The 22,015-nt window shown below is 48.4% G+C and overlaps 1 protein-coding gene across 2 annotated transcripts; it reads left to right on the top strand.

The window, feature by feature from the left end:
- Positions 1-1,190: 1,190 nt before the first annotated feature.
- Positions 1,191-21,685, top strand: LOC146334094 (uncharacterized). 2 transcript variants are annotated; one of them, XM_084825360.1, is made up of 2 exons: positions 1,191-5,351; positions 21,549-21,685. In XM_084825360.1, exon 1 carries the CDS (start codon positions 1,199-1,201, stop codon positions 3,230-3,232), a length of 2,034 nt encoding a protein of 677 aa, XP_084681486.1. In that variant the 5' UTR covers positions 1,191-1,198; the 3' UTR covers positions 3,233-5,351; positions 21,549-21,685. The 2 variants fall into 2 exon arrangements, with proteins under 2 accessions (XP_084681486.1, XP_084681485.1); XM_084825359.1 differs by lacking the exon at positions 21,549-21,685 and adding an exon at positions 11,173-11,338.
- The last annotated feature ends 330 nt before the right edge of the window (positions 21,686-22,015 follow it).

Below are 22,015 nucleotides of genomic sequence, written 5' to 3'. Positions count from 1 at the left end.
ACTAGAACATGCCTTTGTGGTCTCGCCCACATGTCCGGTTGCCCTTCTGGGGCGGGACTTGCTGACGAAGCTGCAAGCTGAGATCTTCTTTCGTGGGGATCAGATTGTAGTACAGCTACCAGTGAAGCAGAGCTCAAATTACCAGATGGCCCTCCAGGCAACTGAAACTGTGTCAAAGGCCAAGGGGATTGAGCTCTTAGAGAATGTTGACCCGTGTGTATGGGCAGATGGAACCCCAGCTCGGGCAAAGTATGTAACACCAATCAAAATTCCCCTAAAGGAGGGAGAGCTGCCTGTGTGTGTGAAACAGTATCCTTTGAAGAGAGCTACTCGTGCAGGCTTAAAACCGCTTATTGAAAAGTTTAAGAAGTATGGCTGGCTAGTAGAGGGCTCATCCCCCTTTAACACCCCAATATTGGGGTTGCTCAAACCAAACAGCACCTCCTACAGGCTGGTGCAAGACCTGAGAGCCATAAACAAGAAAGTTTTAGTGGATCATCCCCTGGTTCCGAACCCCCACACCATTTTGACCCAAGTCCCAGCAAATGCAAGGGTGTTTTCCGTCCTAGATTTAAAAGATGCTTTCTTCTCTATCCCACTGCACAAAGACAGCCAGAAAATATTTGCATTCGAATGGGAAGACCCAGATACTTATCATAAAACTCAATTGTTATGGGCTGTGTTGCCCCAAGGGCTCGTTTCAGCCCCCCACATTTTTGGATTAGCATTGCAGAAGGATTTGGAGCAGTGGAGAGACAAGCACCAGGAGGTGGCGCTGTTGCAATATGTTGATGACCTGTTGATAGGGAGCCCTAGCATGCAAACGGGGAAGAGAGCAACAGAGTCCTTGCTGAACACCTTGGGAGAAAGGGGGTACAAAGTATCACGAGAGAAGGCTCAAATATGCCAACCAAAGGTCACTTTCTTAGGCTATGAAATTGAAATGGAAACAAGAGCCCTAAGCAAAGATCGAATTCAAGCTACACAAAATATGCCTGCTCCTAAAAGCCCAAAGGAGCTACGAGCCTTTCTGGGTCTGACAGGGTTTTGCAGAATGTGGATTCCTGATTATGGGGGAAAAGCTAGGCCCCTGTATGAGTCTCTTACCAAAGAGGGCCTCGCAAGTTGAAAATGGACCAAAGAAAATCAGCATGCATTTGAACTATTGAAGACTGCCCTCTCACAACCTCCAGCACTCATGATTCCAAATGGGCGCAAGCCCTATAGACTGTACGTGCATGAGAACAAGGGAGTTGCCTCGGGAGTCTTGACTCAACCAGTGGGCCCAACATGGAGGCCTGTGGGCTATTACTCCAAGGTCCTGGACCCTGTAGCAAAAGGGTGGCCAGCATGTCTGAGAGCCGTTGCGGCCACTGCTACCCTTGTAGAGGAGGCACAAAAGATTGTCATGGGAGCTAACATGGAGATACACACCCCACATGGCGTGCCCCAAATCCTTGGAGCAGAGGGAGGAAAGTTCTTAAACCCTTCCAGACAATCTAGATATGAGATCTTTTTGTTATCTAATCCAGGCCTCACCTATAAGCATACCACGGCCCTGAATCCATCCACCCTTCTGCCAGAACCAGGAACCCCATGTCATGATTTTCTAGAAGTGTTAACTCAAACAGTATTGATTCGACCCGACTTGACAAATGACCCGCTTGAAAATCCAGAAGAAGAGTTCTTTGTAGATGGCTCAAGCAACATAATCGATGGCACACGACATACAGGATGCGCCGTGGTAACGCTGACTGAAACTATGTGGAAAGAGAAACTCCCCGCAAGTTGGTCAGCGCAAGCAGCAGAACTCACTGCCTTGACACGTGCACTAGAATTGGGGAAGGATAAAAGAGTGAACATATTTACAGACTCACGCTATGCCTTTGCCACCGTACATGCCCATGGACTACTGTGGAAAAAACGTGGGTTCATCACAGCCTCTGGACAGAAGATTGCAAATGGACCGCAGATTGTGGCACTACTGGAGGCTCTCCAACTGCCAAAGGAGGTAGCTGTGGTGCATGTAAAAGCGCATGGCAGAGCCACAGATGAGCACCAGAGAAGGGGAAATGCGAAGGCCGACATGGCAGCCAAAGAAGCAGCGCAGATGGGAGGAGAAGTAGTGTTTCAAGGCTTAGCCCATGAGATACCCCTCCACTTGGAAGACTATAAAGCAAAATACACCCAGGCTGATGACAAAGCTGCGGAGGAAAACAAGGCCACAAAAAATCCCCAAGGGTGGTGGATAGTCCCAGGAGGAAAAGTCATGCTACCCCGATGGCTGGCAGAAGAAGTGGTAAAACAACTTCATGCGAAGACCCACATGGGAGGCACCGCAATGGGAGACTTACTAGTTCGACAGGTTGTGGCACCGGGATTGTATGTAGAAGCCCAACGAGTCGCAGCAAGATGCCCCACCTGCCAGAAGGTAAATCCAAAAGGGGCCCGAGCGCCACCACCAATGGGAGGACGACAGTGGGTGCACTACCCTGGACAGGCCTGGCAGATTGACTTCGCAGAGCTTCCAGGGTCAGGCCGACACCAATATTTATTGGTACTGGTGGACCAGCTAACGGGATGGGTAGAGGCCTACCCTACAAGGACAGCTACAGCATCAACAGTGGCACGCTTCCTGCTCCAGGAACTGATACCCCGGTTCCTGTTGCCTGAGTCTATTGAGTCGGATCAAGGGAGCCACTTTGTGGGAAAGATAGTGCAAGAAGTGTCTAAAGCTTTAGGCATTAAATGGAGACTCCATACCCCATGGAGGCCTCAGAGTTCAGGTCAGGTGGAGCGCATGAATAGGACATTAAAGACAATGATAACAAAAATTTGCATAGAGACCCACTTAAAGTGGCCCCAGGCGCTCCCACTGGCTTTAACTCGCATTCGTAGCACTCCACGTAGAGGGATAAAATTGTCACCTTTTGAATTAATGTTTGGAATGCCTCCTAGGGTTCTGCCAGCAGGGTGGAGGGAACAAGTCACTGTCGATTTGGGAAAAACTGAAATTGGAGAACATGTTATTGCCTTGCAGTCTGTTTTGTCATCCCTTCACAGGTTTGCTGCACCATTCCAGAGCCTACCGCTGGATGCTGATCCACAACTTCCAGCCGGGGGACCAGGTGCTGCTCCAAAAGTGGAAAAAGGGCCCCCTAACCGAGAGGTGGGAGGGACCATACCAGGTGTTGTTGGTAACCCATACAGCTGTCAAGCTCAGCGGAAATGACAGGTGGACTCACTGTTCCAGAATAAAAAGGTATAACCAAGGTGAGGACACCAGCTCCCAGGGCGTGGTCACTCCGGAAGCTGACCACCTCTCGGAAGAAGAAGCCTGCAAGCAGCGGGATAAAGACAACTGGCATAGTTATCCTATTTCAGAACTGAAATTAAGATTATGTAAAACAAGGACCAAAGATTAAGTATGCAGCAGCTGTGTCTGTTAGTAATAATCCTAAGGCTAAATCTAGCTGTAGGAGAAAACAGCATGCTGTTTCTAGCCGAAGCTGTAGCCAGATACTTGAACCTCTCGAACTGCTGGGTCTGCATACAGGCTGAGAATGAGGGAAAGGTAAGCACATGGATCCCTCATCCTCTGAACCTGACTGAATTAGTACACACCGATTATAGAATACATAAACAAACAAATGTTACTTGGGAAGACGATTTTATCTTAAGTCAAACTCCATCATGGGAAGTGCGGCCCCAATTAGGAGAATGGTGCTTCATGCAAAACAGGTCTGACACACATACACACTTTGTAGGAAATAGCAGCTGCAGGAATTATATAGTAAAGGGAGGTGCATGGCACAACAACCACACCTCGAAGAGAACGTTTTGTGCAGGATATGCAGATTACATCACCCTTCGGCCCGAGGTTTCAAGGGTGATAGGTGGCCACAAGTGTGTGTTGTGGTCAATCCCTCATAGTAGCTCACAATCCTTGTTCTATTGCATTCGAAACCAGACAAAAGATCAAAATGCTAGAGCTTGCTATATGAAAGGAACTCACAGCCCGCGTGGAGATTCAACCCTATATTTGGGATATTATAATCAGTATTTGGATCCCCAAAAATATGGCCTAGCAGACAAGTCTTGGCCTGCTTTGACCGGCCATTATTGGATCTGTGGGACTCACGCATACACCCAGTTGCCCGCCAACTGGACTGGCGTGTGTTATCCTGGGATATTAAGGCCCCCATTCACGCTGTTGCCTCAAAGGGCCTCAGTACTGCACCGACTATACAGAGTAGATAAAAGATCCCTGAGCATGGAAGACTTGTCTGCTACACAAAGATGGGGAAATGATGAGTGGCCGGCAGAAAGGATACTAAGGTATTATGGGCCTGCCACTTGGGAACCCAACGTGGTGGGGAGAGAACCCACGTACTTCACTAACCGCATAATCCGGCTTCAGGCAATAGTGGAAATCTTTGCAAACGAGACTGCAAGGGCCATAGATTTAGCAGCCACACAGCTAACCCAACTCCGCAGTGCTGTCACCCAAAATCGGATGGGACTTGATTACGTGTTAGCAGCAGAGGGGGGCCTTTGTCAGAAGTTTAATTGGACAGACTGCTGCTTGCAGATTGATGACAATGGCGATATCCTTAGGGATATTGCAACCAAAATTAGAAAAATAACTCACGTCCCAGTACAAACCTGGAACGGGTGGAATACTGACTGGCTGACTTCGTGGTTGCCAGACTTTCGCTGGATTTATGATATTCTGCTCAGTTATGCTAATTTTGTGCTTATTGCCCTGCATACTTCCCTGCATTATGGCCCTAGTCAAACGTACAGTAGAATCTGTAGTCAGCAGGGAAATGTTTGTACGTTACCAGAGATTAGCGATGGCTGAAGTAGACTAAGTGTTATAAGAAGAAAGCATCTTGAGGGGGGAATTGTAGTAAAAATGTAACCTAAAAGCCATTGCATGTGCCTTAAGCAGCACGTAGCATTGTAAGAGCTGCGCATGCCTGGAATGAGCGGACAGTAACCCTGAGATAAGGTTGCTAAGCAAACCTCTGGCAACCAATCAAAGTGACACGCTGGCTGAGGAATGCAAGCTAAGTGATAAAACTGTAGCGCGGAGGTTGCCCAGGGTCGCCTCTGCTTTTGAGCGTGAGCTCCTCTGTCGAACTGTTTGCAAACAGTAAAATCGAGCTGGACCCAGCCTGAAGTTGACTCTCCTCTTTGGGGCAAATTGGACTAGCCTCCAGGGGGCGACACTAGCATTTTGTGCAACACAGACTGTCAGCCCAACCTACCTCACAGGGTTGTTATTGTGAGGCTAAAATGAGGAGGAGGATTATGTACGCCGCCTTGAGTTCCTTGGAGGAAAAAAGGTGAGATATAAATGCAATAAATAAATAAATCAACAAAAAATGGATCGCTGCCACAGAAAATCACCCTGTGGTGTCACCTGCTGTACCAGTGAGGCGGCAAGGGCTTATTTATTTATTTATTTATTTATTTGATTTGATTTATTAGCTGCCCATCTGGCTGGCTACCCAGCCACTCTACCCAGCTTGACCTGCGGGGAGGCAGGGATGTCCAGGCCTCGCATCCAACGAACCCCCAAATGATGGAGGCAGCGGGAAACAGACCCAATGTCATTACCTGGCCCAGCGTGGCCACAGCAGGTTCGACTGGGCTGCTCTCTGTAGCATCCGTTCTTATTTCAGAAAACATTTTGCAGCCATGGGCTGGTTGGCTGGGCGTGTTCTTGCTCACAGATGCTCATGTCCTTATTTTCACTTTCAAATATATATTATCTTTCTCGACCAGAAAATGGCACTTATCCCCCAAGTCAGTGAGTTTAGCTCCAGGGCAGCAGAAGCAAATTCCACTGGATTCCTGCAGTTGTGGGGGTGTGATGGCTTATGGGAGTTTCTGAGGTGAAGCTGCACATGATCAGAGGTGTTCCTTTTTTCTTCTTTTTTCCCTGTTTTGGGGGTTGTTGTTTTGCAGTCATATGTCAGGAGTGTGGGAGCATTTATAAAGCACTGAGCAGCCAAGGGAGAAGAAAAATGCTCTTCTGTGCTTTACAACTGAAGCAATACATATAGCTGTCTGAAGCTCCCCCCCCCCCAACCATTAAGTCCAGGATCTTAAATTACCTCCCAGCACCATTTGCACTGTGCTCGCTTCCCCCCCACACACACACACACACAGACACACACCGTTTTTTGAACATTTACTCAACAAGGCAGGGTGGAAACGAAATGGGCCCCATCACAGGTTCAGCTTGCCAGCTCGGTTGGAACAATTTCAAAGTAACAGAGACCCATCTGGATGTGTTTCCAAAATAAGAGAGCAACCAGAGAAATGGCGGCTGCCACTCATGTGGGTTGCTCGGGTGTTGGCGATGCTGGGGTGTGTGTCTGTGTGTTTGTCTGCCTGGCTGTGTGCAGGTGTGTGTGTTTGTCTCTATGTTAGTTTGTGTGTGTGTTTGTGTGTTTCTCTCTCCCTTTCTCTCTCTCTCTCGCCCTCTCTCTGCATGTGTATTCATCTCTCAGGGTGTTTGTCTGTCTGTATGCCTGTGTGTGTTTGCTTGTCTCCCTGAGTGTTTGCCTTTATGCTTGTTTGTGTGTTTGTCTGTGTGTTTGTGCGTTTGTCTGTGTGTGTGTGTGTTTGTCTCTCTCTGTGTGTGTCTCTCTCTGTTTCTCGATGTGTGTTTGTCTCTATGTTATTGTTTGCCTTTGTGTGCGTGTATGCATGTGTGCCTGTGTATTTGTCTCTCTGGTTGTTTGTCTGTCTGTGTGCCTGTGTGTGTTTGCTTGTCTCTCTGTGTGTTTGTGTAAGTGTTTTTCTCTATACTTGTGTGTGTTTGTCTCTCTCTCTGTTTCTCTATGTGTGTGTTTGTCTCTATGTGATTGTTTGCCTGTCCATGTGTTTCTATGTGTGTGTGTGTCTGTGTGTCTGTGTGCATGTGTATTCATCTCTCTGGGTGTTTGTCTGTGTGCCTGTGTGTGCTTGTCTGTGTACATGTTTTTCTCTCTATGCTTGTGTGTGATAGTGTGTTTCTTTCTCTCTCTCTGTTTCTCCATGTGTGTGTTTTTCTCTATGTGATTGTTTGCCCATGTGTCTATGTGTTTCTCTGTGTGTGTCTGTGTGCATGTGTATTCGTCTCTCTGATTGTTTGTCTGTGTGCCGGTGTGCATTTGCTTCTGTGTGTGTGTTTGTCTGTGTGTGTGTGTCTGTGTGTGTGTCTCTCTCTGTTTCTCCATGTGTGTGTTTGTCTCTATGTGATTGCTTGTGTGTCCATGTGTTTTTCTGACTGTATTTGTCTCTCCAAATGCTTGCCTGTCTGTGTGTGCCGGCTTGTCTGTGTGTGCACGTGTGCATGTGTCTGTGTGTCTGTGAACCTGCAATGGCCCCACAGAGGTGCCACCAACTGCTAAGTCCATCCTGTTCCTGCCCATAAATATGCACTCAAAGAAACTCCCACAGGGCCTTCTGCTAACCTTGTCCTTAGAGACATATTCTCACCACCATCACCACAAATCATTCTTATCGATGCTTGGCATTTATCTAGCGCTTTCCAAGTGTTCAAGGAATTTCGCCTCCATTATCTCAATCACCCTCACAATAGCCCTGCAAAGTAGGCCCCAGGTTTTATCCCCATATGGCAGATGGAGATCACTGAGGCAGAAAGAGAGAGAGTAGCATGAATAACTCACTCCTCGGGGACTTTAACCCAGATTCGGTCTGGGCAGCCCCCCAAATAGAGGACTGTTCTCTATACAGTAGGACCTGGCCACCCTAGGACTCTTTATCTCTAAACCAGACATGGATGGGACAGCCCATCAAATAGAGGACACATTCAAATAGAGGGTAGTTCTCTGCCAGCCCCCCAAATAGAGGACCCTCAGTGAAGTAGGCCACCCAGCCACCCTATTCTTATCATTCTCCATCTTTAACCCAGACTTGGCCTGGGCAGCCCATCCCATGGAGGACACCTTCAAATGGAGTGCTCTCCTCTGTAAAATAGGACACCTGGCCAGCCTCCAAGTGACCCCCACCCTGGATTGCCTCCCCAGCTAGTTGGTACCTCAGCAGCCAAGAAACAGCACACACATGACCCCTGTGCTGCACAAGGAACCACCGAGACACACCACATTGAGCCACAGCAACGACAGCTTTAATTAACGGTGGCTCTGTTGACAAGAGGCACTTTGTGCCTGGAGAGCTCTGCGGGCCCGTCGGAGTGAGCTTCCTCATGGCCGGTTATTGAGGCTATTCAGCATCTCCCCTGTGGTGGAGTAACCAAGGATGTCCAGCTCTGGTAGCTAGAGCAGGGAGAGCAGCAGGCATGGAGCTCACTGCTGTAAGAGGTGGAGGCTGGCTGAAAAGAAAGAACGGTCCGACACAGAGAGGTCTATAAGCAGGCCATTTGCCTTGATAACAAAATGGCACCTCCGTGTACAAAAGCAGCCTACCTCAGAATGCCAGAGGCCAGGATCAAAGGGCAGGGGGAAAGACCAATTGCCCACTTTGGTTGCAGGCAAGCAACTCCATCCACACACTAGAACCCTTATCCCCAAACTGGTGCTCTGCCATGCTGGCTGAGAAGGATGGGCACTGCAGCCCAAAGACCATGCTGGCAAAGGCCACGCTAACTGGGAAGGATGAGTGTTACAGTCCAAAGGCCATGCTGGCTGGGAAGGATGGGCACTGCAGCCCAAAGACCATGCTGGCAAAGACTAAAGGCCATCCTGGGTGGGAAGAATGGGTGCTACAGTGCAAAGGCCATGCAAGCCAAAGCCAAAGGCCATGCTGGCAAAGGCCAAAGCAAAGCCACACTGGCTGGGAAGGGTAGGCGTTGCACCCCAAAGCCCATGCTGGCTTTGAAAGATAGGTATAGCAGCCTAACTCTAATGAAGAGTGTGTGGAGTCAAATTTTCCCATGCTCCTGACTGCCCCCTAGTGGCCAGAAAGAGCCATGACAGCCCAACCAGAATGAGAGCCCCCAGCCAGCACTGTCTTCCCAGCATGCCTTGCAAAAAGGAGCTTGCAGTCGTAGGTGGTACTGGATCTTAGGAGTGCCACAAAATGGCAGATTGAGCACAAAATGGCTGCCGTGTTTCAAAAATCCAAAGCTTGCACACCCCCACTAAATATTTCTCCTATCCTCCCAGGCTACTGTTGTGTTTCCCTATGCTATCTAACTGTAGACTGTAAGGTCCTTGGCTAGGGATGGCGGAGAATTTCTCCCCGAAACTTCGGGGGGCCGAGCGCCAACGTGTTCGGCCCCCCGAACAAGTTTCGGGGAGAAATCCTCCGCCCCCCCGCCCCCCGCCCCCCCCGGGACGGGACTTACCTTCCCTGAATGTCCCTCCCGGCAGCGGGTCCGGCTGGCGGTTCGTCCGGTGTTCGAGCGGGGCGGGAGCGGCAGCCGGTCTTTCGACCGGCTGCCGCCCCCGCCATTGCAATGAAAGAAAAAAAAAAAACGTCCCCTGATAGGCTACGTGACGATTCACGTAGCCTATCACGGCTGACTTTGCAAATCTTGCCGTGATAGGCTACGTGAATCGTCACGTAGCCTATCAGGGGACTTTTTTCTTTTTTTTTTACTTTCGTGTTCGTGGCCGGGCGAGGCGGGAAGCCTCCTCCCCGGCCTGAATTTCGGCCGGGCGAGGCGGGAAGCCTCCCCCCCCGGCCTGAATTTCGGCCGGGCGAGGCGGGAAGCCTCCCCCCCCCGGGCTGAACTTCGCGGGGGGAGCAGCGAAGCGCTCCCCCCCACCGCGAAAAAGCTGCGAGAAAAGGTAAGTGACTTTCGTTCACCCCTATCCTTGGCACACAGACCTATCCTTTTGCTTATCTTACTATGAATTTACTGTGTTCAGGCGCAGTGTAACTCAAGCATACCAGTTTCTGAGCAGACACAACTGGGGGAAAAGCCTTCACATTCCACTAATGGGCTTCTCACAGGCCACATTGGAAAGAGAGTGGACCTCTTGTCTTATCCAACAGGGCTCACCTTGTGTTCTTATGACCACAAAACCTGCAATGCAGCAAGACTGCGATGCAGCGTAAAGCCTGTGATGCAGTGCGACTGCAGTGCACAATTTATGCATGCAAAAAGCTCCCCCTCATTCCTTAACTGGAAGGAGCAGAGAGTTTCTCAGCTTCTTTATTTCTTCAGTCCATTTTAGTTCTGCTCTTTCCCTCTAAGAGAGGGGAAAATATGCCAGATATTAAAGGTCACATCTCCTAATGAACGAAAGCTTTTGTTTGGAGCTTCCACCAGTAGTTCAAAAAGGGGTCTATGCTGAGGTTTCGTTCTAGGGATGTCAGAGAATTTCTCCACGAATCTCGGGGAGGCCGAATGCCAGCGCATTCGGCCCCCCGAAATTGGTGGAGAAACGGTCTGCCCCCCCCGGGATGGAACTTACCTTGCTCGAATGTCCCTGGCGGCGGCGGCGGCGGCTCCGCCGCCACCGCCATTTCCAAGTAAAAAAACAACAACAAACATGATAAGCTACGTAAAGATTTACGTAGCCTATCACGGCTAGATTTTAAAAAAACACTGTGATAGGCTACGTAAATGTTTACGTAGCCTATCACAGCTGACTTTGAAGGGAAAAAAAAGCGCGTACGCAAATGGCGGCGCCCATGGGCGCCGCCATTTGCGTTCCTTATTTTGGCACGTGTAGTCTACGTAAACATTTACGTAGACTACAGCGAAAATAAACATTTACGTAGACTACAGCGTTCCTTATTTTTGCCGTAGTCTACGTAAATGTTTACGTAGACTACATGTGCAAAAGAAGGAACGCAAATGGCGGCGCCCATGGGCGCCGCCATTTACGTACACGCGGTTTTTTGTGTTTTTTTTTCACTCAGCCGTGATAGGCTACATAAACATTTACGTAGCCTATCACGGCTGACTGCAGGGACGCAAACGGCGGTGGCTAAGGCCGCCGCCATTTGCGTCCTGGCAGATGACGAGGTTTCGCAGCTGGAGGGACGGGGCGCCTCCCCCCCGGCCAGAATTTCGGGGGGAGGGACGGAGCGCCTCCTCCCCACTGCGAAGCAAGCGTCAGGATCAGGTAAGGGACTTTCATCCATCCCTAGTAACGCACATGTTCATTTGTGCTTAATCAACCTGCTGGCTAAAAGGCAGATGGATAATCATCAGCGAAACATTCTTTAAATCGACAGACAGCAAGTTAGAAGCACAGTGTTGTTAAACACTGATGTCGTATGTCTGACTGTTTCGGAGGCCACATCCACCCCATCTGTACCTTTATTGAACATTATTTAATTGTATCCCCTTCATGGATCACTGCCTTGTTGTGGCGAAGGGGCTTGCGTAACTCAGTGAAGCCATAAGCTATGCCGTGCAGGGCCACCCAAGACGGACAGGTCATGGCAGAGAGTTCTGACAAAATGTGGTCCACTGGAGAAGGAAATGGCAACCCACTCCAGTATTCTTGCCAAGAAAACCCCATGGAACGTATCACAAGGCTAAAAGATATGACGCCGGAAGATGAGCCCCTCAGGTCGGAAGGTGTCCAATACGCTACTGGGGAAGAGCAGAGGGTATTTCCAAGTAGCGCCAGAAAGAGTGAAGCGGCTGGGCCAAACCCGAAAGGACACTCAGCTGTGGATGTGTCTGGTGGTGAAAAGAAAATCCGATGCTGTAAAGAACAATATTGTTTAGGAACCTGGAATGTCAGATCAATGAATCAAGGTAAGCTGGAGGTGGTCAAACATGAGATGGCAAGATTGAACATCGACATCTTGGGAATCAGCGAACTAAAATGGACAGGCATGGGCGAATTTAATTCAGGTGACTATCATATCTACTATTGTGGGCAAGAATCCCTTAGAAGAAATGGAGTAGCACTCATAGTCAACAAAAGGGTGGGAAAAGCAGTACTGGGGTACAATCTTAAAAATGATAGAATGATCTCAGTATGAATCCAAGGCAAACCATTCAACATCACAGTAATTCAAGTCTATGCCCCAACCACTGAGGCCGAAGAAGCTGAGGTTGATCGGTTCTATGAAGACCTACAACACCTTCTAGAACTAACACCAAAAAAAGATGTCCTCTTCATCATAGGGGATTGGAATGCTAAAGTAGGAAGTCAAGAAATCACCGGGATAACAGGCAGGCATGGCCTTGGTGTACAAAATGAAGCAGGACAAAAGCTAATAGAGTTTTGCCAAGAGAACATGCTGATCATAGCAAACACTCTTTTCCAACAGCACAAGAGGCGACTCTACACATGGACATCACCAGATGGTCAATATCGAAATCAGATTGATTATGTCCTTTGCAGCCAAAGATGGAGAAGCTCTATACAGTCAGTCAAAACAAGACCTGGAGCTGACTGTGGCTCAGATCATGAGCTGCTTCTTGCAAAATTTCGTCTTAAATTGAAGAACGTCGGGAAAACCACTAAACCGTTCAGGTATGACCTAAATCATATCCCTGATGAATATACAGTGGAGGTGAGGAATAGATTTCAGGGATTAGACCTGATAGACAGAGTGCCTGAGGAACTATGGACGGAGGTCCATAACATTGTTCAGGAGGCAGCAACGAATTCCATCCCAAAGAAAAAGAAATGCAAGAAAGCCAAGTGGCTGTCTGATGAGGCTTTACAAGTAGCTGAGGAAAGAAGGGAAGCGAAAAGCAAGGGAGAAAGGGGAAGATATACCCAACTGAACGCAGAGTTCCAGAGAATAGCAAGGAGAGACAAGAAGGCCTTCTTAAATGAACAATGCAAAGAAATCGAGGAAAACAACAGAATGGGAAAGACTAGAGATCTCTTCAAGAAAATGGGAGATCTCAAGGGAACGTTTTGTGCAAAGACGGGCATGATAAAGGACAACGAAGGCAGGGACCTAACAGAAGCAGATGAGATTAAGAAGAGGTGGCAAGAATACACAGAAGAACTATACAGGAAAGATCTGAATGTCCCTGATAGCCATGATAGTGCGGTCACTGAACTTGAGCCGGACATCCTCAAGAGTGAAGTCAAGTGGGCCTTAGGAAGCATTAGTAACAACAAAGCTAGCGGAGATGACAGTATTCCAGCCGAGCTATTTAAAATCCTAAAAGATGATGCTGTTAAAGTGCTGCATTCAATATGCCAACAAATCTGGAACACTCAACAGTGGCCACAAGACTGGAAAAGTTCAGTTTACATTCCAATTCCAAAGAAGGGCAATGCCAAAGAGTGTTCAAACTACCGCACAATTGCGCTCATTTCACATGCCAGCAAGGTGATGCTCAAAATCCTACAAGCTAGGCTTCAGCGGTATGCGAACCGAGAACTACCGGAAGTACAAGCTGGGTTTAGAAGAGGCAGAGGAACTAGAGATCAAATCGCCAACATTCGCTGCATCATGGAGAAAGCAAGAGAATTCCAGAAAAACGTCTATTTCTGCTTCATTGACTATGCTAAAGCCTTTGATTGTGTGGATCACAACAAACTGTGGCAAATTCTTAAAGTGATGGGAGTACCAGACCACCTTACCTGTCTCCTGAGAAACCTGTACCAGGGTCAAGAAGCAACAGTAAGAACCAGACATGGAACAACCGATTGGTTCAAAATTGGGAAAGGAGTACGACAAGGCTGCATATTGTCACCCTGCTTATTTAACTTATATGCAGAGTACATCATGAGAAATGCCGGGTTGGATGAATCAGAAGTCGGAATTAAGATTGCTGGGAGAATTATCAACAACCTCCGATACACAGACGATACCACCCTAATGGCAGAAAGCGAAGAGGATCTCAAGAGCCTCTTGTTGAGGGTGAAAGAGGAGAGTGCAAAAGCTGGTTTGAGACTCAACATTAACAAAACTAAGATCATGGCATCTGGCCCCATCACTTCCTGGCATATAGAAGGGGAAGAAATGGAAGCAGTGACAGATTTTACTTTCTTGGGCTCCAAGATCACCGCAGACGGTGACTGTAGCCATGAAATTAAAAGACGCTTGCTCCTTGGGAGGAAAGCTATGGCCAACCTAGACAGCATAGTAAGAAGCAGAGACATCACCTTGCCGACAAAGGTCCGTCTAATCAAAGCTATGGTTTTCCCAGTAGCAACGTATGGCTGTGAGAGCTGGACTATAAGGAAGGCTGAGCGCCGAAGAATTGATGCTTTCGAACTGTGGTGCTGGAGAAGACTCTTACAAGTCCCCTGGACTGCAAGGAGGTCAAATCAGTCCATCCTAAAGGAAATCAACCCTGACTGCTCATTGGAAGGACAGATAATGAAGCTGAAGCTCCAATATTTTGGCCACCTAATGCGAAGAGAAAACTCCCTGGAAAAGACCCTGATGCTGGTAAAGACTGAAGGCAAAAGGAGAAGGGGACGGCAGAGGATGAGATGGCTAGATAGCATCACAGATGCAATGAATATGAACTTGAGCACGCTCCGGGAGAGAGCGCAGGACAGGAAGGCCTGGCGTGCTATGGTCCATGGGGTCACGAAGAGTCGGACACGACTGAACGACTGAACAACAACAACAACAACAATTTAATTGTATTCATGAAAACCTGTCTAAAAGCAGCAGATTGTAATAATTATGTCTTTCTTGGACCAGAAGTGTAAGTAACCTGTGGTCTAAAAAGATGGCTTGACATTCCTAACTGGTGGTCAAAATATCCTCTCCCAGCCCTGCTGGATAGAGGAGAAGACATTCCCCCCAACACGCCGCATAAAAATGTCTCCGAAAAGCCCCCCCGAGGGCAAAAGGATGACCGAATCCCAGGGGAAGATTGAGCGGTGATTGGATCGAAGCTCCGAAACGAGGGCACTGCAAACGTCAGAGAAAAGCCATCATCCAGAGCCAGGAAAGTATGCAGTGGAAAAACCATCACAGAAGAAGAAGGGAGGGAGGCAGGTTTTGTTCTTCTGAGCCCAGGTGCTGGAAAGAGCAGGGAGGCCTTGGATGCCAATCAAGCAACTTCCAAAGTGAGGCTGGTGAAACAGGAACGGCGAGGAACAGGTTGTGGTTCAGGTTTTATTAATTAATTAATTTTTATTTCATTTCTATACCTCCCAATAGCCAAAGCTCTCTGGGTGGCTCACAAAAATTAAATCCACAAAGCACAGCATAAAACAATATAAAATATGAAAGCTTAAAATCACAATATAGCAGTTCAACCAGATTAAAACCTAGCAGCAATGCAGAGTTTTAAAATACAGATTTAAAATACCAGAGCTAAAAGATTAGCCAGGGTGGTGTAGTGGTGAGAGTGTTGGACTGGGAGCCGGGAGATCTGGGTTCAAGTCCCCACTTGGCCATGGAAGCTCACTGGGTGACTTTGAGCCCGTCACAGACTCACAGCCCAACCTACCTCACAAGGTTGTTGTTGTGAGGATAATCTGGAGAGGTGGAGGATAATGTAAACCTCCTTGGGTTCCTTGCAAGAGGAAAAAAGGTGGGATATAAATGCAATAAATAAATAAATAAAAGATTAGGAAGATAAAAATGCCAAAAGACTGGGAGAATAAAAAGGGCTTCACCTGGTGCCGGAAGGAGTACAACGTAGGCGCCAGGCGAACCTCTCTAGGGAGCTCATTCCACAGCCAGGGTGCCACAGCAGAAAAGGCCCTCTTCCTGGTAGCCACCCGCCTCACTTCCTTTGGCAGGGGCTCCTGGAGAAGGACTACTGAGGATGATCTTAGGGTCTGGGCAGGCACATATGGGAGGAGGCGATCCTTCAGGTAACCTGGCCCCAAGCCGTTTAGTGCTCTGAATGTTAATACTGGCACTTTGAATCAGGCCTAGAAAAGTACTGGCGTAATGTGATCTTGTTGGCCAGTCCCCGTTAACAATCTTGCTGCCCTATTTTGGACTAGCCAAAGTTTCCGGACTGTAGGAGAGGACATTCCTGCAATGTTGTAGGCTCTCCTGCTGGCAGGGTGGAACATTTAGCAGTGCAATCACTCACCATGACAGTCTGCACTGCCAAGGAGAGCCCAAACATGCAGACAGCTGCATGGATGTGTATCAACAAACCCAATTTTGCTGTTTTCTTCTCCACACCAAAAGCAGGCCTTTCGCCAAGCCAATGAGCCTGAATTACCCGTTCAAGGCCACCTCAGAATACTTTGCATCACACCAGGGATAGTTCACAGCAATATACTGTGGGGGGAAATTCATCCCCCCACCCACAGAGTCTGAGGGATGTCAGCATCCCTGCTTATCAAAAAGTCCAGGGACTTCGACCCTGTGAGTTCCGGTGCCACTACAACCCTAGAAACGCCAGCAAAAGCAACACATACTGTCAAACGTAGTTTGGTCTTCGCCAGCATGGCCTCTGGACTGCACCAGATTAGAGATACCCTACTCAGTAACTAGCTGAGTCAGGAGAGAAGAGTTATCTATGGCTACTAGTCCTGAAGGCTATATTTTCCCTCCAGTATCGGTGGCAGTATACTGGAGAACATAAGCCAGAGGGTGCTATGGCACTCATGTCCTACTTTTGGTCTTCCCACTGGGGCTTCTACTTAGCCACTGTGGAACAACATGCTAGACAATTAGACATCAGTCTAATCCAGCATGGCTCCTCTTCTGTTTTAATCAGAGCTGTGTACAAAGGGCCCCTCAAACTTCTCCAACCTGTTTGTGGGCAGAGAAATTCCCCAACAGTTAAGAAAACCTGAAAAGCCCTGCTGTATCGGACCAAGGGTCCATCTAGTCCAGCTTTCTGTTCACACAGTGGCCAACCAGCTGTCGACCGGGAACCCACAAGCAGGGCATGAGCGCAACAGCACCCTCCCGCCCATGTTCCCCAGCAACTGGTGTGCATAGGCTCACTGCCTCTGATACTGGAGGTAGCGCAGAGTCATCAGGGCTAGTAGCCGTTGATAGCCTTCTCCTCCAGGAATTTGTCTAACCCCCTTTTAAATCCATCCAAACGGGTGGCCATCACTACGTCCTGTGGTAGCGAGTTCCATAGTTCGACTCTGCGCTGTGTGCAGAAGTCCTTCCTTTGATCTGTCCTGAATCTCCCCCCAATCAGCTTCATGGGAGGACCCCACTGGGTTCTAGCATTCTGAGAGAGGGAGGAAAACGTCTCCCTCTCCACATTCTCCACACCAGGCATAATTTTGCAGACCTCTCTTATGTCTCCCCTCACTCACCTTTACTCTAAGTTAAACAGCCCCAGATGTTGTAACCTTCCCCCATAGGGGACTTGCTCCAACAGTTCAGCTGGGATACCGTCATCTCCTGCTGCCTTGTTATTAGCAATGCCTCTTAAGGCCCATTCAACCTCACTCTTCCAAGTCTTTACGTAGGCTTTTACAGCAAAAAAAAAAGAAACGCAAATAGTGCCCACTACGCTATTTGCGGTTCCCTTTTTTTCGCCGTAATTGCCTACGTAAATATTTACGTAGGCTAGAACAGCGAAAAATAGGGAACGCAAATGGCGGCCGCCATGATAGGCTACGTAAATACTTATGTAGCCTATCACGGCAGCCTGGAAGGACGCAAATGGCGGCTGCTACGGCGGCCGGAATTCCAGCTGCGGACGGCCCTGGCCGGCTGCTCCGCAGAGCCGCCGCAGAGCAGAGCCGGCCAGGCAGGATTCCGGGGGGATTCCGGGGGGGAGGACCGGATTGCCTCCCCCCCTGTTGAGGATTCTGGGAGGAGGGATGGAGCGCCTCCCCACCCCCAGCGGATGCCTCGACCGGAACCAGGTAAGTGATTCGTACATCCCTAGCTGAAGCCTAGCTTGTAGGATTTTGAGCATAACCTTGCTGGCATGTGAAATGAGCACAATTGTACGGTAGTTTGAACACTCTTTGGCGTTGCCCTTCTTTGGAATTGGAATGTAAACTGAACTTTTCCAGTCTTGTGGCCACTGTTGAGTGTTCCAAATTTGTTGGCATATTGAGTGCAGCACTTTAACAGCATCATCTTTTAGGATCTTAAAGAGCTCAGCTGGGATACTGTCACCTCCGCTAGCTTTGTTGTTAGTAATGCTTCCTAAGGCCCACTTGACTTCACTCTCGAGGATGTCCGGCTCAAGCTCAGTGACCGCGCTATCATGGCTATCTGGGACATTCAGATCTTTCCTGTATAGTTCTTCTGTGTATTCTTGCCACCTCTTCTTAATCTCATCTGCTTCTGTTAGGTCCCTGCCTTCTTTGTCCTTTATCATGCCCGTCTTTGCACAAAACGTTCCCTTGAGATCTCCCATTTTCTTGAAGAGATCTCTAGTCTTTCCCATTCTATTGTTTTCCTCGATTTCTTTGCATTGTTCATTTAAGAAGGCCTTCTTGTCTCTCCTTGCTATTCTCTGGAACTCTGCATTCAGTTGGGTATATCTTCCCCTTTCTCCCTTGCTTTTCGCTTCCCTTCTTTCCTCAGCTACTTGTAAAGCCTCCTCAGACAGCCACTTGGCTTTCTTGCATTTCTTTTTCTTTGGGATGGATTGAGTTGCTGCCTCCTGAACTATGTTTCGTACCTCCGTCCATCGTTCCTCAGGCACTCTGTCTATCAGGTCTAATCCCTGAAATCTATTCCTCACCTCCACTTCATATTCATAAGGGATATGGTTTAGGTCATACCTGAACGGTTTAGTGGTTTTCCCGACATTCTTCAATTTAAGCCGAAATTTTGCAAGAAGCAGCTCATGATCTGAGCCACAGTCAGCTCCAGGTCTTGTTTTGACTGACTGTATGGAGCTTCTCCATCTTTGGCTGCAAAGGACATAACCAATCTGATTTCGATATTGACCATCTGGTGATGTCCATGTGTAGAGTCGCCTCTTGTGCTGTTGGAAAAGAGTGTTTGCTATGATCAGCGTGTTCTCTTGGCAAAACTCTATTAGCCTTTGTCCTGCTTCATTTTGTACACCAAGGCCATGCTTGCCTGTTATCCCGGTGATTTCTTGACTTCCTACTAGGGATGTACGAAAGTGACTTACCTTTCCGCGGATTATGTTGATGGTGGGGGGGAGGCGCTCCATTCCTCCCCCTCGGAATCCTGGCCGGCCGGCTGTGCTCTGCAGCGATTCTGCGGAGCCGCCGGCCGGCTCCACCAGCAGCCGGACATTCAGCCGCTGGCTAGCAGGGACGCAAATGGCGGCAGCCGTAGCCACCGCCGTTTGCATCCCTGCAGTCAGCTGTGATAGGCTACGTAAATCTTTACGTAGCCTATCACGGCTGATTAAAAAAAAAAGAAGCGCATACGCAAACGTCTACGCTATTTGCGTTCCCCTTATTTTTGCTGTCTTCGTCTACGTAAATGTTTACGTAGACTAAGACGTGCCAAAATAAGGAACGCAAATGGCGGCGGCCGTGGCCACCGCCATTTGCATACACCCATTTGTTTGTTTTTTAATCAGCCGTGATAGGCTACGTAAAGATTTACGTAGCCTATCATGGTGTTTTTTAAAAATCTAGCCGTGATAGGCTACGTAAATCTATACGTAGCCTATCACGTTGTTGTTGTTTTTTAACTTGGAAATGGCGGTGGTGGCAGCCGGTCGGAAGACCGGCTGCCGCAGCCGAACTGCCGCTGAACCGCTGCCAGAGCCACCGCCGGAGCCGCCGCTGCCAGGAAGATCCGCCCCAGGTAAGTCCCATCCTGGGGGGGTGGCGGGCCGTTCCGCCACCAATTTTGGGGGGCCGAGTGCGCTGGCATTCGGCCTCCCCGAGATCTGTGGCGGAACTTTCATACATCCCTAACTCTGTGGAACTCCCTCCCTAGGGAACTCCGCCATGCCCCCTCTTTAATGAGCTTCCGCCATGCATTAAAAACATGGTTGTTCAGGCAGGCATTTGGGGTGGGTTAGGGTATTTTAGAAAACGTTTTTATTGTAGAATTTTATTGTTTTAAACTGTTTCATTATACTCTGTACATCGCCCAGAGTGGCTGGGTGACCAGCCAGATGGGCGATTAATAAATTTAATAATAAATAAATACATAAATACATAAATACATCCCTCAGCCTCCTCCTCCCTGGCTTCAAAGCATATCGACTGCAAAGCACTGTGGTGGTTCCAGAAGCTTGCCACCTAGTGACCAAAGACGGTACGGCAGGCTTCAAACATGCAAACACATTCAAATTTATTCAAATTAATTAATGCATTAGAACAAGCAAAAAGCTCAGTGGTGTGCACCCCAACGACCTCGTTAGTACAATGCCACATTTTGGGCACTGAGGTTTCACTGTCTTGGATCTATGGTGCTGACAGACAGACACACCCACATAGTCTATTATTAAATATAATTTATTATTATTCTTTTAGATGATAGATAGATAGATAGATAGATAGATAGATAGATAGACAGACAGACAGACAGACAGACAGACGTACGTACGTTTGGAAAAAGAAAACTCTTACTCTGCTAGAACTTGGCAATCATTCATTGAAATTTCATTTTTTTTTCCCCATTTATTATATTTCTATACGACCCCATAAGCAAAGCTTTCTGGGTGGTTCACCAAGATTAGAAACCATTAAAATACATTATACAAAGTGCAAAACCATTTACATGGGACTGGGGAGAGAGGCTCAGTGCAGACAAAAGCAAGCATTTCTCATCCTGAACTTGCGGGATGCAAGGCCTGACAAGGACTGTGAACTGAGATTGATTTCAAGAGGGTTTCTAAGCATTTGCAGAGGAGAAAGAGGTCTACTGGAAGCCATTCTCCACGGTCACTCAGTCAAGCCTCCATGTTCACAAGCAGTCTAACTCTCAGTGCCCAACACTGTGGACAAGCCGCTCGGAACAGGCTGCCACTCCTGCATGCAAGCTTCCCAGTGGCGCATGGCTGACCACTGTTGGAAACAGGATGCTGGGTTAGATATCATCCTGGGCACATTGCAGTAAAGGCAGTGGGGGCTCCTATTTCAGTGGAGCGGTGAATCCTCTCTGGGTTTCAGTCAGAACCAGTCAGCACTCTAAAGGAGCTCTTCAAGGTGCCCCACTGACATTGGAGTAAAGGAAGCAGTGCAACAGGTGAGGAGGGGGTTACATCCTAGGCCGGCACCTGGGCCGGAACCAGAAACAATATTGCTGGCCACAGAATCCTTTCTTCTTATTTTTAAAGACCTTTTCTACACAGAGGCAAACAACTGGGCATAACATGTACAGATGCTCTTTGTATTATTTTTACTTTCAAAAGAGATGATCCTTGGCGACAACCAAATAGCGCTTCAGCATAAGCGCTATTTGGCTTCGTGGCGGAAGAAACAGAACTCCATTTTAGGCCTGTAGTCAGGATGGTGCTGAGAGAATCTGCACCATTTGCGTCCCCTTTTGATTCCCTGTTTTAGCCTACATAAATATTTACGTAGGCTAAAATGGTGAATGAAAAAGGAACGCAAATAGCACCCGCTACGCTATTTATGTTCCCCTTGATTTTTGCCGTCATAGTCTATGTAAATATTTACGTAGATTAAGATGGCCAAAAAGAAGGAATGCAAATGGCGGCGGCCGTAGCCACCGCCATTTGCGTACGCATTTTTTTTTTTAAACCCACCCCCAACCATGATAGGCTACGTAAAGATTTACGTAGCCTATCACGTCTTTTTTTTTTTTTCCACAAGCCTGGAAATGGTGGTGGCGGCCAGTCAGAAGAGCGGTGGCCGCCTTCGCCGGAGCCGCCACTGGAGCTGCTGCTGGAGCCGCCACCGCCTGGAAGATCCGCCCCAGGTAAGTCTCATCCTGGGGGGCATCCGCGGGGGGGCGGGGGGGGCAGGCTGTTCTGCCACAGCGTTCGGGGGGCCGAATGCACTGGCATTTGGCCTCACCGAGATCCGTGTCAGAATTCTCTGACATCCCTACTTGAAACTGACTTGATGACTGATTGCATTTCCTCGGCTTTTTCATTGTGAGCCACCACAGGGAAAATGTTTTCTCTTGAAAACAAATTCGATTTCAGTTCCATTTAGAAAGAGTTATTTTTAAAATGCTTCAAAATGTCCTGTGTTGTGGTTTGGACACCCACCCACCCCAACTGTACGCAGCATTGAACACCAGCAACACATCTTGCCCCTGTTTCCTCTTCCCAGTG

The sequence above is a fragment of the Heloderma suspectum genome, chromosome W (assembly GCF_057233095.1).
Source record: "Heloderma suspectum isolate Gila_16-S chromosome W, 16-S_ref, whole genome shotgun sequence".
In the NCBI taxonomy this organism is placed as follows: domain Eukaryota; kingdom Metazoa; phylum Chordata; class Lepidosauria; order Squamata; family Helodermatidae; genus Heloderma; species Heloderma suspectum.
The sequence above is the reverse complement of the archived record's forward strand: the minus strand, read 5'-3'. Positions and strand labels throughout refer to the sequence as shown.